This window comes from Phyllostomus hastatus, unplaced genomic scaffold (genome assembly GCF_019186645.2).
Source record: "Phyllostomus hastatus isolate PE091 unplaced genomic scaffold, TTU_PhHast_1.1 phas_scaffold_93, whole genome shotgun sequence".
In the NCBI taxonomy this organism is placed as follows: Eukaryota; Metazoa; Chordata; class Mammalia; order Chiroptera; family Phyllostomidae; genus Phyllostomus; species Phyllostomus hastatus.
Genome location: NW_025334042.1, coordinates 21,136,732 through 21,153,219, shown reverse-complemented (window position 1 = coordinate 21,153,219; position 16,488 = coordinate 21,136,732). Strand labels below are relative to the sequence as shown.

Genomic DNA, 16,488 nt, shown 5'->3' with positions numbered 1-16,488 from the left:
ACCCCTCCCCCATACACCCTCTTATATGTTCATTTGGTGTGAAATTTTGCTTTTTAGACAAGCTTTTAAGAATAAATGCCTTATGATAAGGCACATGTGTACTGAAACACTATTTTTAAAACTCCTTAATTAATATCTTTGTAATTGGCTTTGAAGGAAGTAAGTGTGGTTGTTGTCTGTTTTTGTTTTGTTATCTTGAAGGTCTTTCATAGCACCTGAGCACCTGGCCCATAGTAACATTTATTGAATCTCGTTATCTGTTCAGTCCAGAATCTTAGCCCTGATATTCGAAGGGTAATATTGCCTACATTTGTTTATCCAGCCACCCCACTCCAGTTCTCCCGAGTAGTTTTCTCAAAATGTGGTGCACATTCCCCACCACTAGAGGCGTTCCAGATCTGTTTGAGTAATGCATGGGTGAACATTTCTATTTTATTGTATTGAATTCAGAGGCATCAGATCCCTTATTTGAAAGTTAGGGCATCGGCTGGAACAAGATGGCTTGTCAACAGTGGCCCTACTAAAACTTAGAACAAAAACCACTTCTGCTGGTCATGCTGGCATGAGGAACCTGAGAAGGTGGGCATTATCTCTTGTCCCTTACCACTTGCTGTCTAGTGAAGGAGACATGAGATAGGTGAGATAACTCACCAAGATATGAGCTCTGACCCTGAGAAGTGCTGCAAAGGATCGTGCATAGAATACATAGGATAGTACGAGAGACTGTAATAAGGTTTTTGACCTTGTTGGGAATAGGACAGCTTTGTAAGGAAATGATTGTTGAGGTCTGAAGAATGATTAAGTGTTAACTTTCCAGGAAGGAAGAGAAGTAAGACCTTTCTAGGCATGTGAATATCATGCCAAGACCTTGTAGTGGGAAAGAGCATGAAAATAAAAGGAACTCTCACATTCCACTGTGGACAGAACTAGGGGAATATGGTTTGACATGAAGCAGGAGAGGTAGGAAAGGCCATTCTGTGCAGGACTTTGTAGACCATGGTAGGAGTTTTTAGATGATTGGTTTTAAAATAAAAATACAGTATTTAATAACAGTTTTTCATTATACTTATTTTTATAGTTAACCATATGGTGATAGCAAGTGGTACTGGGTTTTGTTTATCATAGTAAAATAAGGCTTTCTTTTTTAAGTACATTTGAATTTACAAAGGGACATACTTTAAAGAAAACTAATAAGTAAATAATTGTGTAGAAGATATATGTATTGCTGTTGAGTGTGGATTCTTTACTGCAGTCAGTTTTAAGAGTTTACTATGTGTAAACCCTGGCTGTCCAAGGGTCATTTGAATCTTTTGAGACCTAGGCAGAGTGACATTTTGGGCAAGTACAACATAGACTTAACTATGGAAAAAACTTAGCCCTGGCTGGTGTAGATCAGTGGATTGAGCACAGGCCTGTGAACCAAGGCATTGCTGGTTTGATTCCCAGCCAGGGCACATGCCTGGGTTGCAGGCCAGGTGCGTAAGAAGCAACCGTACATTGATGTTTCTCCCTGTCTTCCCCCCTCCCTTCCCCTCTCTCTAAAAATAAATAAAATATTTTTTAAAAAAGAAAAAAACTTAAACCATATAATTACAGTTAAATTATCTTTACCTTAAACTGAAAGATGTAAGTTCTGTTCATTATATTTTTCATTTGTATTTTGAATTAATAGCTCTAGTCCGTTAAGAACTGAGCAGATACTCTGGGCTTAGGGTTTACCCCAGTTGGTACTGTAGTAATTAATCATTATTCCAAATGCCATTCTGTGCTTTCTTTTTCCTTGAAATGAAAAGGCGAAATAAATATACTTGTTGTGTGGGAGGCAAACTGCAAACATACGGAGTGAGAGGCTGTAAAACTTGATTGGCACCAAGAGAGATGTCTGGGAAAGAGCCCTGGGCTCTGAACCAGACAGAACAGGACGCTGGTGCTCTTCAAACACTTGCTATGGAAAAGTTCAGAGATACTCAGAAGAAGAGATAACTAAGCTGAACGATCATGCTTCCCATCACCCAGTTTCAGCAATGATTAACTCACAGCTTCTTGTCCCTGCCACCCCTGCTCCCACCTCCCCCAGCCAACTGGATTTATACTGAAGCTCAGCCTTCAATATTTTGATATATTGTATTTCTTCAATATAAGGACTCCTTTAAAGAATGTAACCACAATACTATTATCACACCTAAAAAGATTATTCCTTAATATCATCAAATATTGATCAGTATTTAAAATTTTCCTGGCACATTTTAACAGTTGAACCAGGACCCAAATAAGAGACATATATGTAGGCTCCTTCTCTTCTCCCTTTTTCTCTACCTTTTGTTTTTTACCTAGTACTCATTTATAGTCTTCACTATAACTCCATGAAAAAGATAGTATCAGCTCTATTTACAAAGGAGGAAACTGAGGTCCTGAAAGGTTAAGTAACTTCTGCTCAGCATCACAGAGCTACTGAGTGCCTTTAACTGAAAATCACCTGAAGCCTGTCTGACTCCAAAGCCTGTGTGCCTTTCTGGAGTTAGAATATTTTGAATTCAAACTCTGGCTGAATAGAGGCCTTTTCCCCATGCCTCTCTACTAAGTCCCTGCCCTCCCTCATCCAAATGTTTCTAGCCCAGGAACCCCCTAATTAGGGGACTAAGGAACATACTAATTTTTGCCCACTCACATCTTACAAGAGGAACTTTGGGCTCAACTAATCCCATGGAATGGGAGGAAACCAGAATGCTTTAAGTCCTGCAGCTCCCAGTTTAACCAGAGCAGCTCTAGAAAAATTCTCTTTCCTCCTCCTTTTTTTTCTTAAGATTTTATTTATTAATATTTAGAGAGGGGAAGAGAGAGAGAAAGAGAGGGAGAGAAACATCAATGTATGGTTGCCTCTTGCATGCCCCCTACTGGGGACCTGGCCTGTGGCATGTGCCCTGACTGGAATCTAATCAGTGACCCTTTTGTTCTCAGGCTGGCACTCAGTCCACCAAGCTACACCAGCCAGGGGTCTTTCCTTCTTCTAAAATCTCCAGAGAGGGGTCCTGAGGTTGGAGCCACAGTATACTCTGGTTCTCTGTCTCTGAGATCTAGAACTGCACTGTTCAGTATGGCAGCCACTAGCCACAAGTGGGCATTTTAATATTTACTTAAATTACTTAAATAAAAGTAAAAAGTCAGTCCCTCAGTCACACTAGCTACATTTAAAATGCTTGATGCATCTGGCTGTTGACTGCCATTTTGGACTGCAGATGGAGAACATTCCCATCATTGCAGATAACTCTGTTACTGCTGAGAAGTAATGATGGAGGCAGTCATCTGTGTTTCAGCCTCAGGTTAAAACTGGAGGACTAGCTTGCTCTTTTCCTCCTTTAAGAGAGAGCTCAGGATTTAGATGATCATGTTCGACAGTGGCAATGGAAAGAAACCAGGCTTTGGGAGCCTGACTAATGAACCTTTTGTGTTTTGTGACGTTGGAACAGTAATAATAAGAGGGAGGGACAACTACAAGCTAAAACAAAATCTGGTGCTTTTTTTTCCTTTCCACCCATTAGACCCACAGTCTGCACAAAAATCACTAGGATTCCCAGAAACTATGGAAGAATGGTTGCTTTTATTCTTTTAAGAAATGTCCGTTAATTCCATTAAGGGTCCCCTTTAGTTGAGTGATTTGCCTAAGTTGGAATCTGAAAGGTATGGGGACTTTTCATTTTTCTGAGTCTGATAGTAACTCTGGATCTGAACTCTTAAGATTTGTGAATTCTCAGTTTATTTTTATCCTTTAAATTCTGTATCCCCATATCAAAGTACTGTCAAAGAGATACAAAGCTGGACACTTGGTTAAAGATAACAAGATGGATTTCATTCAGACAAGTGTAGTAGGGAAGAGACTCCAGCATAAATTGAGCTCAACTCTGCCGAATCAAAAGGTGGGACACTGGTGTATGCTGCAGAAAAGTACTGAAGATGAGGGAGGTTGGTCATTTTGATTAAGCCATCTTTTTTACTAATTGGTGCTTAGCAAAGTTAGGCTTCTACCCACCCAAAGAAGGGGTTGAGGGGCAGGCAGGAAACAAGGTCCCTGCCCTTCTTGGTGATTATATTTCAAATTCTGGGTTGTAGAAGAATTACATCTTAAAGGTCAGAGGAAGGATTTACAACTACAAGTGTTCTAAAGTAAATGCTCTGAGAAAAATGAGGTCAGGGGCCTATAGTCATGTTTTGGCTGGAACAAACAGTGAACTCTTTTGGCAGCATTGAACTTTCTCAGGCAGGCATTTTAAGGGGGCTAGGGTCATCCTAGGGATATGGCCTTGAGCTGGTAGAAGATGGGGTAGAATTTGATCATGTCTATATTGCCTATGGGCAGGGGGAGGTGGATGGAGTCCTTTGTGTTGAGATTTTACATTTCTCAGTAGCTGGACAAAAGTTTATATACAAAATTTCATGACTTGGGCATTTAGGGGGAATGATAGACTGGAGTTTAATTCAGTCTTGGGAAGGGGAAAAGAAACTTCAATAAAAGGGACTAAGGCGCACTGTTTGGGGACTTGATGCAAACAGGGGAGCAGTCAGGAAGGTGACTTTCACAGCCTGAGAAGCAATTTGGATATTTTGTGTGTGTGTGTGTGAAGTCCAAAATTAATGATATGAACTAAAGTAGTCCAGAAGGCAGTGAGAAATCTCTGTTAACTATACATATCCAAGAAAGCTTCTTAAAAGAGGAATATATCTGAGAAAGCCTTGAGTGATGACAGGTGGGCTTTAAGAAGTCTCCGTGTTTTTGCACACTCAGTTCCTCTGCCCAGAATACCTTCCACCTGCCTCCCCTGTACACCCCTTCGGGGAATTGTTTATCCTTCAAACCCAGCTCAAGTAGCACCCTTTCTTAGCTCCCACAGTACAGTACTCTTTACTTTTCCTCTTATATTACAGCTCTTGCTCTGTTCGTTGTAGTTGGTTTGTACTCTTAACCTCTAGTGCAGTCTCCAGCCCATAGAATGTACCTAATGTTTGGTTAATAGATGTGGTTAAACATAATAAGCTCTGAAATGTGTTTTCCAGTGTTAAGTAAGAACTCAGCTGTGTTATGTGTATAGGTACAATATATATTTTGTTAATTGAATTTTTATTTGTTCTTAGATGTCATTAAGAGGATCTGCGCCAGTGACAATTGTACCTCTTCCTGGAGAGCAAGTACAGGTTCAGGGGGTCATCCAGACAGCTCAGTCTTCTGTAATTCACCCACCACACGTGCAAACGGTACAGAAATTCAAAGACTTAGTGGTTGAGAGAGGGGACTTATAATTATATCCTAAGTCTTCAGACATACTGAAATTACTGTAGTTACTGTATTGTAAACCAAGATAATAAAGTTGCCATGGAAATTAGAGTATAGAATAAATGAGACAAATAGAAAACTTTTAGAATTTCTACTTTAGAAGACAATTTGGGGGGAAAGTATTGCTTAGAATCTAAGGAAATGACTTCTTACGGGAAAGCACCCTTTTTTATTGCAGCAGTATCTATCCCTGCACAAAAAGAATTCAAAGCAAGGGTGATGATGTGAGTGACTTAGCAAAGAAAGAAAGTACCTTACGCTTTATGGAGGTCAAATAAAAGAAAGTTCTCATAGTTGAGGAAAGTTCTTCTTTATAGCCTTCTACCTTCATGTTAACACCTGACGGCACCAGAAAGGAAGGAGCATCCTGGTTCCTTTCCTTCCTGTTCTTTCTCCCTGTCTTATCTTTTGGCTTCTGTGGGCGTTGTATTGCCCTTGGTCATCTCTCATTGTTAGAAGTGGCTATCCTAGAAAAAGCTGCATACCTCATTTTTCTTCCTGAATATATAGTGTTTGGCAATATTGTCAGCTCTAGAGCTGCACTTTTATTTGGTTTTCCTATATGAAAGGTGGGTGTGGCGTGGATATTTTAGTTTTTATATGAAGAGTTTACTCTTGCTTATTAGTACTGTCATTAAAGAGAAATACTTGATCTTCGTCATGAGTAACACTTAGTTTTAGAAATTACCTTCTTGGGTTCAGTGGGAGGCTTGGGAGTAAACTTAAGGACAGTGAAAACAGTTAAAAGTTTAATTAAAAATGGTAATCCATGATGCTGAAGGAAACATAAAAGTGACAGGTTTTTCTTATTTATTTTTTGTTACTCTTATTATTTCTTAATTATTATAGGTTGTGACCAATTCTTTCTAATCTGTCAAAAAAAAAGATTTAATGTAAGGTATAAATAAGTAGTGTACACCAAACTTGTTTTTGAAGATTACAGAATGTAAAACAAGCTTCTCTGAAAATAAGTCTAAATAATTCAGGGGAAGACTTTCTATAGCTAGTAATAGTAATGTAGAGATTGATTTATATCCTTTCTAGAAGCCTGTTGGAATTATTTTTTAAAATGTCATCTTTTTTTAAAGATTTATTTTTAGAGAGAGGGGAAGGGGGGAGAAAAAAGGGGGTGCAAAACTCTCATACACACCCCACCAGGGTCCAAACCTGCCACCTAGGCATGTGCCCTGTCTGGGAATCAAACCAGTGACCTTTTTCACTTTGTAGGACAACACCCAACCCCCTGAACCACACCAGTTAGGGCTGGATTATTTATTCATTTATTTTTTAATGAAGGTGAAGTCAGGTGTTACATGCAAATTTGGTCAAGTGTTAGGAAATTTAATACATTTAAAAAATTGAAAATAATTTGTTTTCTCAAATGTAAGATATTTATAACTTGAAACTTGCCTATGATTATTGTGTTGACATAATTTTAAAGGGTTATTCAAAATAGCTAACATTTAATGTGTGCTTGCCGTGTGTATGCCATGCACTGAGTGCTTTACATACATTAACTAATTTAATTGTGAAGTGAGATAAAGCCATTGCAGAGTTTGAAGTAGCATATGTTTATGGCTGCCCTTGCCAGTGACCTCCACCGTGCTAAATCTAACGGTCTGTTTCAGCCCTTGTTTTACATCACCTATTAGCACCATCTGGCATTGCTGGTCACTCTTTTCTCCTCAGGACACTGTGTCCTCTGTCTTTGCAAAGGCACCTCGCTTATTTGGTGTTCTTCTGCCCTACTCATGCCCTGTTCTCGGTTTCATTTGTTGGTTCCTCCCCTTCTTCCTAACCTCTTAATGTTAGAATGTTCCTGGGTTTTGTTCTTGTCCTCTTCTCTACATTTTTCCCAAGATTGAGCCTGTCCAGCCTTAATGTCTAAAAAACTATGACTCCCAAATGTGTATGTAGTCCAGACTTTTCCCCTGACGCACACACTTGGATACTCAGCAATCTCCTCAATGTCATTATCTAATAATGAGATATTAGTTGGGTATCCAATAGTATTTCAAAGTTAGAATGTCCAAAATCCAAATCAGATAGCATTAATGATTTTCAAAACAACTTTGAGTATGTGCATCAGTATAGAAATAGGGTAGAGATCAGCAATTGGTTTTTACAACTCAAGTGAAAAGTATTGCTTATTTTGAGGACAGATTTTCTTCTTAGTTTTAAGCCACTTGTACTGTACATTCCCTTAATTACTTTGGGCTCCTGAAATACACTTTCTCCTTTTCCCATTTCCTTTTGTTTCTTTCTTTTAAGACCTTAGATTTAATAAGTGAATTTGAGTTGTAAGAGACAGATCATTTTTCTGAAAGTAAAAATTAAATTCTTTTTTTCACCTGCATTGGTCATCATAGTAAAACCAGTTCTGTTTTTTAGGTATCATCTTTATCGGAAAGTGAAGAATCTCAGGACTCATCTGACAGTATAGGCTCCTCACAGAAAGTGCACGGGATCCTAGCACGGCGCCCATCTTACCGGTGAGTGTTCTGCATCACACCCGGTGTGTGCTGTGAAGCCAAATGGTTTCAAACGGTGCTGTGTAAAAATGAACTGCATAGAGATGGAGCATGTGTTTATTCAGGAAGGGAATTGGTAAGACAGACAGATTCCAGCCAGATTATGATGGGGCCGAGTTGCTCTGCTAAAGAGGAATTTATTTAGACTTCTCTTTTGGCAAAATATTAGATTTCCACATTTACTTTTACATGGTTAACTTTAATAGCAATATGAAAGAAGGGCTGTAGATTTTATGTCTTGAATTACTTTGTGTTCTCTTTCTTAACTTCTGACTCCGAGCTTTTGTTCCTTATCTGTCCCTTTGCTGAGACACACTGTTCTGCATTCTTGGTAACTCCTGCATATACTTGAGGCCTTACTTCCTCCTGGAAACCTTTCTGATTGCCTCCTCTCCAACCTCCCAAATACCTCCAGGGCCAGGTTATATCTTTTTCTTCTGTGACATCCTTTCACTGACCTGTTACAGTACTTATCTCATCCTGTTAGAAATCCAGTATATTTAAGGGCATGGCCCATATGTTATTTTCTGTGATCCAAGAGCCTAGCAAAGTGACCATACAGGATTAGTATCAATAACTGTTGAATGAATGGAGAGCTGGAAGTAAGTACGACTGATTGACAGAAAACTGTTGAAATAATCTGGGTGATTTTATATGGGTAGTGGGATAGCTCTGGAGTGGGCAGACTTGAGACACTGCTGTGGTAAAATTGACAAATCTGATAACTAGGTAGATGGTGGGGGAACGGGAGATGAAACCCTGTCTTTGAAACATAAGCAAACGCAGTAAGATTTTTGATGTTATGAGAGAACTACTATATATATCATTCCTGCCTGGTAGAATGAGTGGGAAAGACTTCATAAAAGATGTGGTTTAGATCACCATCAATCTGATCAATTTTTTGAGATGCGGACAGGGAGGAGTTTTGCAGAGGCAGGAAAAGAGCTTCTTAGACTAAGGGAACAGGGTAATCAAAGGTAGGTTTTATAGTAAAAAGAAGGTTGGTCTGTTCTGGGAATTGGGAATTTAAGGTGCAAGGATGAAGATGGGGAGGCTTATCAAGAAAAGGTAACCAGGAGTCAGATTACTCTGATCCTTGTTACAAAATGGAGGAAAATACAAGAGGCAGAAACGTGTACAACAGGAATGATCTATTAGTTTGTAAATTGGCCCTTATGTACAAAGGGCCAGCAGAGACCAAAGGAAAACACAGACCACTCCAAATTGGTAGGTGACAAATTTAATAATAAGCAAGAGAACTTACAAGTGGCTGCACAATGAGTAGAGAGCTTCTTCTTCCTGCTCCACCAGAATCTTAAAAGTTTATATAGGGTCCTTAACTGGGTTCAGTCACATATATCATTACATATGAGTGATCACCAGCCAAACTGCTCTGACATCAGTTTGTGGCTGCTGCAGTTTGGCCCTTTTTCCAGGCATCTGTGTACCAGGCAGGCATCAGCAGGAATTTCCATCACTCCCTCTCTCCAGCCTCATGGGCCAGCACAGGAACAGGGGTGGAGGCATTTAGAGGATCTACGTACTCTACAGAGTAACACCTGCATTTCTAGAGACATTGAGCTGGCAGACAGTGCTCCTCTGTTGCAGATAGGTGTGCCACTCAGTCACAGTGGGGGTCTGAGCCCTGGTGGAGGTCACTCGATAGCAGCTTTGGACTAGATTTTGGGCAAGGAACTTCTACAGCAGTCTGAATTTCAGGAAGCACTGCCCACACACACCCCTTTTTTTCTTCAGTCATTGTGGGCAGTGTTTTAGTTATCTCCTGGGGTGTTTGCATTTCAGACATGATAAGGTTTATAACTTTAAGGGACAGAGAAGAATGCAAGTTTTCTTCTAGGAGTTTTGGGGTATATTTCTTTTACTATCACAAGTCTAGTGTGATTGCTATTTGAAATGTTCCTTTTTATTAAGATGGAGTGCAGCATGGGGCACTCCGTGTGTTTCATTGCCAATCACCACACATCCCCTTTGCTCACTTTACTTTCCCAGAGATTCTGCCTCTTAGCATCCTAATCAGGCTTGTCATAGCACTCGGCTCTTAATCCATGACAGTTTGTGACCTCTTAGCTTTGCAAAAAGGCGTACTACGGTCTCTAGCTTATTATTCTGCTCTCCCACCTTGTCTGCCAATCCCGAGGCTGGCAAAGTAGTGGACGTCTACACATTCTCCTCTCTTCTCAGCCCTTCCTCCAACTTATCAACTCGAGCTTTAGCCTCTAGATGGGCATGGTGGCCAGCCAAACGGTTCATAGTATAGGCCAGCCCACTGCAGCAGCCATTCATTTCTCTTCTTTGCCACAGTGTACTGTGTACAGTTTTTTCAAGGTATTCCCTTGTTCACTTAGTGGTCCACAAGCATAGCATCTAACATACAGAACAGTCCTTCCCAAATAGAGATTGATGGCCAACCATAAGTTTAAAAACTGGCCCCAGGACACAGATGTCAAGAGGAGACCAAAGACGGAGGCAGACCACTCCAGATTGGTGAATGACAGGTGTAATAAGCAAGGAAACTTTACGTACAAGGCTTGTTTTGGGTGGCTGCAAGATGAGTAAATCTCTGCACCACTGCCAGAATCTTAAGAGGCCTTAACTGGGTTTAGTCACATGTACCATCCAGGTGGTCTCAACAACACCTTGCTCTCTCAAGGCTGTTTCCTTGGGAACAGCTCCCACTGTGAGAATAGTAGGCAGAGTGCACATTCCAAGGACTGAGGAGGGGATGAGGAGGTTGGTTGGTTGGTTGGTTGAAGAGGTGAAGGAAGGGAGAGAAACATTGATCAGTTGCCTGTTGCACTCTCCCCGCCTGGAGACCACATTTAACAACCCTGGCATGTGCCCTGACCAGGAATCAAACCCGCACCCTTTTGCTTTGTGGTATGATGTCCTGGCCACACTGGTAAGGGCGGGATGAAGAGCATTTCATTGCCCAGGTTCAGCTTGTGGGTTTCTTCAGATATATAACCACAAGTGGAAATTCTGGGTCATAAGGCAGTTCTGTTTTTAAAATTTTTTGAAAAATGTACCTCTATACTTTTTTCATACTGGCTGCACCTGTATACATTCCCACAATATTGCGTAAGGGTTCCCTTTTCAGGGAGATGTTATTTATATGTTCTAACAATTAAGGGTGAAATCTATTGAAATAAATGGAAAGAAAGGAACTCAGCAAAAAATAGAAAAGGAGAAACATACAGAAATTTTAAAGCTGAGAAATGCAGTAACAGCAATAAAACTTAACTGGGTTTGGTAGGAGAATGGAGATAAGGAGGGAGCCAACTTCAAAGATAGTTCAATAGAAATTATCCAGAATCAGAATGATAGAGATTAGAAAACTTAACAAGGTTCAGGGTCTTATGAGGCAATACCAAAAGATCTAACATAAATATATTTAAGTCACAGGAGAGGAAAATGTATGTTGCAAAAAAAATATTTGAAGAAATAGTGGCTAAAATGTCCCAGACTTGGTAAAACCTACAGATTCAAAAAATTTAGCAAACCCTAACTAAATAGGATAAACACAGATTCCTGCCTAAACATATCATAATCAAACTGCTGAAAACTAAAGACAAAAATTTCATGGGCGTCCAAAGAAAAGGACACATTACTTACAAGGAACTAGTATGTGAATGATTACAAATTTTGCATCAAAATCCATGGAGGTCAGAAGGAAATGAAATAACATTTTAAAGTGCTGAAAGAAAAGAACTGTCAATCCAGAATTTTGTATCTAGTGAAAATATGGAGGTGAAATAAAGAGTCTCAGGTAAAGAAGGAAACAAAGAAAATTCATTGAGAGCAGACTTGCTCTAAAATAACTGCTAAGAAAGTTCTTAAGACAGAAAGAAACTTGGAAGATTAGGAATGAAGAAACAGCAAGATCTGGGCAAATATAATGGGCTATTCTATTGAATTCTTTAAAATATATTTAATGGTAGCCCTGACTGGCACGGCTCAGTGGATTCAGCGCAGGCTGCAAACCAAAGTGTCGCAGGTTCGATTTCCAGTCAGGGCACATGCCTGGGTTGCAGGCCATGGCCCCCAGCAACCACACATTGATGTTTCTCTCTCTCTCTCTTTCTCCCTCCCTTCCCTCTCTAAAAAGAAATAAATAAAATCTTTAAATATATATATCTTTATATATATAAAGATATATATCTTTATATATATCTATTTAATGGTTAAACAAAATACAACATTGTCTGATGGGGTTTTCAATGAATGCATATGTAACATACAAGACAACTACACAGTGGTCATATTGAAAAGGTATCACTATGTTGTGCACCTGAAGCTAACGTAATATTATTGTATGTCAAATATAATTTAACATTTTCAAAAATATATAACTACAACATAAAGGAGGGGGGAGTTAAGAGATTTATTATAATATGGTGGTATGGTTTCTAACATTTACTTGAAGTAGCAGAATAATCATCCTGAGGAGACCAGGTATCTATGTTGTAACACCCTAGAACAACTACTAAAAATCCTATACAAAGAGATTTGTTCAAATACACATAGATAAATTAAAATGGAGCTCTGAAAAGCCTTCAAATAACCCAAGAGAATGTAGAATTTAAAAGCAAATAATAAAACAATAGATAACCAATATTAATAATTATATTAAGACATGGCTTATACTAATAAAAGATGGATTATAAAATTCTAGACGAATATTCCTCATGAATCTAGACACAAAATAACAAACCAAAACAAAATAACAACAAAATAACAAACCAAATCCAACAACATATAAAAGGTATTATACACTGTGATGAAGTAGAAACTATCCCAGGAATGCAAGGTTGGTTTAACATTTAAATACATAATATTTGTAGAAGAAAACTAACAATGATTATCTCGGCACACAGAAAAGCATTTGACAAAATCCAATACTTTTAATGATGAAAATGCTCATCAAACAAATACAAAGGAGCTTCCTCAAGCCTAATGATTAAAGGCATCTACAAAAGCCTATAGCTGATACCATGTTTATGGTAAGAGACTGAATGTGTTCCATGTAAGACCAGTTCCATGTAAGACGAGGGACAAGATAAGGCTATGGGTGCCTGCGCCCACTACCTCTATTTAACATTGTACTTAAGCAATTAGACATGAAAATGAAATAAGAGGTACCCAGGTTTGAAAGGAAGAAACAAAACAATTAGCAGATGATGTGATCTCATATACAGAAAATTCTAAAGAATTCACTAAAATAAAAGCAATGAAAACGTTCAGCAAGTTTGCAGGTTACAAAGCCAGTTTACAAAAGCCAGTTGTATTTCTACACAGCAGCAATGAGCAATCCAAAATGAAATTAAGAAAACAATTTCACTTATAACATAAAAATGTATAAAATACTTAGGTTTGAAAATAAAGTTATGAATTTAAGTTATATTTAGGTATAAATTTAGCAAAAGTAGTATAATATTTATATACAAAAATAGAAACTTTGAAAGAAGTTTATAAGATCTAATTAGGTGAAAAATTATCATTTCTCAGCCTTTTGGCTAAGATCAAGCAAGACATGTAAAAATAAGTAAAAAGGTATCCCACATCATCAATCAGAAGACTAAACACTATTAAGACAAATAACCCAATTAAAAAATGAGGAGAACCTTAACTGGCATGGCTCAGTTGGTTGGGCATCACCCAGCAAAGCAAAAGGTTGCCGGTTTGATTCCCGGTCAGGGCACAGGGCTGGCCTCTGGTTGGGTCGTGCAGGAGAGGCAACAATCGATGTTTCTCTCCCTCTTTCTCCCTCCTCTCCCCTCTCTCTAAAAATAAATAATGTTTTAAATTCTTTTAAAAAGATGACCAGTTGTTGTGTGGAGAATAGACTGTAGCAAGAGAAGAATAGACAAAAAGGAGGACTTAGAGGCTATTGTGATGTCTAGTCAAGAGGTGGCAGTGGCATGGACTGAACGCAGCTGTGAAGGTGGTAAGGGTGGGTAAGAATCCAGATATACTTTTGGGATAGAGATGATAGAATTTGCTCATGAATTGGCCAGAGGTTGTGAGAAATGAAAGAGTATGACTCCAGAATTTTTGGAGAATACAGCTGATAATTAAGTGGGGAAGACTGCCAGGGGTGGAAGGATATCTGACATTAGGTTTTGGATGTGTTAAGTTTGAGGTGCCTATCAGATGGAAATACCCCATAGGTAATTGGGTATAGGAGTCTGGAATTCAGGAGAAAGGGTGGGGAAATACTGTTTGACAGGTCACCAGTGCGCACAAGGTATTCAAGCCCAGGACTTGACTATCACCGGAAAGACCAGAGATGGAGAAGTCATCCAAAAGGCTCTCCAAGGTTCAGTCAGAAAGGTGAGGAAAAATACAAAACAATGGCAAATATTATCTCTAAATGCTATGCAGTAAAAATAAAGCAATAGCCCTGGCTAGTGTAGCTCAATGGATTAAGTGCATGACTGAGAATCAAAGGGTTGCCGGTTTGATTCCCCTTCGGGGCACATGCCTAGGTTGCAGGCCAGGTCCCCAGTAGGGGATGCATGAGAGGCAACCACACGTTGATGTTTCTGACTGACTCCCTGTCTCCTGCCCTTCCCTTCTTTCTAAAAATAAATAAAATCTTTTTAAAAAATAAAGTAATATGTACAATTTAAATAATGGTATTCTGAGTGGTGGTAAAGGAATTGGTGGTGACATTGATGTATATATGACTTAATTCCCATTAAAATAAGGTATTTGAAGCAAGTGGCAACATATTAGCATCTATTGATTCTTGGTATATGATACATAGGTGTTTTATTTTCTGTACTTTATACTCAGAATGTTTCATAACTTAAAATGAAAAAGAAATGGGCACAGTATTCCACAGTCTCATGCTAGACTGGCAGGCAGCTTGTTAAATGGATTCGGGAGCTCTCTCCTGCCTGCTCACGCAGTCATTGGGCTGCTAGACAGGAATCTGGGGTCAGTAAAAGCTTCAGATGATTCTAAGACATAAGCAGGTTTAGGAACAACTGTGACTATTCTGCAAATGCCTGACACAGAGTTTGCTGAGACTGCCGTCTCCCTGTCTTCTGTATGGGATGTGTGCTAATACAGCCTGTGGCAGGGGTGTCAAACTCATTTTTACCAGGGGGCCACATCAGCCTCGTGGTTGCCTTCAAAGGGCCAAATGTAATTTTAGGGCTGTATACATGTAACTACTCATTAACAGTTAAGCGAGAGCTCAGCACTGCCACCCGGTGGAAACAAGGTACTGGCCAGATAAAACAAGGTGGAGGGCCTTGTTTTTGCCACCTGTGGTCTATGATTTTATTAGGTCCCGATGGGAAGACTATCTAGAAAGGAGACCAAGCAGGAGACTGCTCTTCAGCATGTTACATAAAAACAGCTGAAGGAGCCCTGGCTGGCATAGCTCAGTGGATTGAGTGTGGGCTGCAAACCAAAGGGTCGCCAGTTTGATTCCCAGTCAGGACACATGCCTAGGTTGCGGGCCAGGTCCCTGATGGGGGCCACGTGAGAGGCAATCACACATTGATATTTCTCTCCCTCTTTCTCCCTCTCTTCCCCTTTCTAAAAATAAATAAAACCTTTTTAAGAAATTAGATTGTTAAAAAAAACTTCCACTTAAAAATAGCTAAAGGAACTAAAATTATTTGGCCTTGAATAAACAAGATCTTTAACAGTTGTCAAATATTGCAAAGTGGGGCATGGATATGGAATTAGTATGAAGCTCACATTTCTCTAGCTTCACTGAGTGGAACCAGCCTCCGGCCTGGTCTGGACTCTAGCTGTTCGGTAATTGAATGGTTTGCCTTTCGGATGCCTTTTTCCTGGAGGTAGAGGCTGTTAGTAAATATAGAAAACACAGAGTGGCGGTTCTCCACCCCCACCCCCCGGGCTGGAAGGATGGGCAGAGATGGCGTGAGAGGTCCCTTTCAATACTACGGGGGGGTTTGTGTGCAATTCTGTTTTTGTCACTGTTTTCACACAAGGACATTTCAGTTTTCTGGGTTTTCTACAGTGAACATGGAATTCTTAAGTAAACATTTTTTTTTCCCCCCCAGAACAAATAATGCTTGTTTCTCCCTCTCTCAATGTGTTTTGGAAGACCTTTTCTGGAAGGAATCTCTTCCCATCCCCTCATTCTCGTCATGAGTCCCATTTTACCAAGTCTAAGGGATACCTGTGGGATCTTATTTACCTCTTCTTGTTAAAATAAGCAATTTTATTTCTCACTTATACTCTGCATTTTACTAGTATTTCTAATCTTGTTTCTTTCTGAAAACAATGGGCTTCTCTTCCACTGTGGAGTTGGAAGGTTGAAAAGTTAAATTTGATCTTTTTAAAAGAAGGTCTCTGACACTGTTTAGAAACTGTTGATTAATGAAATCCCTCCTAATGGAGCCATCTCTTGTAAGGGCAGTGACATTTCACACCCACAAGGCCTGCGTGCATTGAAAGGCATCTGTATGAGTATTTGTTCAGTGTCTCCAGATAGCCATAAACTGCAGTCTGACTAGCCTGCAGTGACCATAACAGAAGGAGACAAAAGGATTCTTTGACACATTTTAGGTGTCTAGTAGATCACTGTACTTTTACCCAGAGATTAAAAAGTTTTATTTAGCAATTTCT

General features: G+C 39.5%; 1 protein-coding gene across 5 annotated transcripts in view; it reads left to right on the top strand.

The window, feature by feature from the left end:
* ATF1 (activating transcription factor 1) overlaps positions 1-16,488 on the top strand; it is a 71,759-nt gene that overhangs the window by 40,012 nt on the left and 15,259 nt on the right. For 3 of the 5 annotated variants that reach the window (XM_045829333.1, XM_045829331.1, XM_045829332.1), the window contains one exon: positions 7,718-7,818. Coding sequence is in view for 4 of the 5 variants with exons in the window: in XM_045829331.1 (XP_045685287.1) it covers positions 7,718-7,818 (101 nt within the window). In the remaining variant the exon portion in view is untranslated. Of the gene's footprint in view, positions 1-5,127; positions 5,248-7,717; positions 7,819-16,488 lie in introns of all 5 variants that reach the window. The other 2 variants (XM_045829329.1, XM_045829330.1) reach the window with 1 other exon arrangement.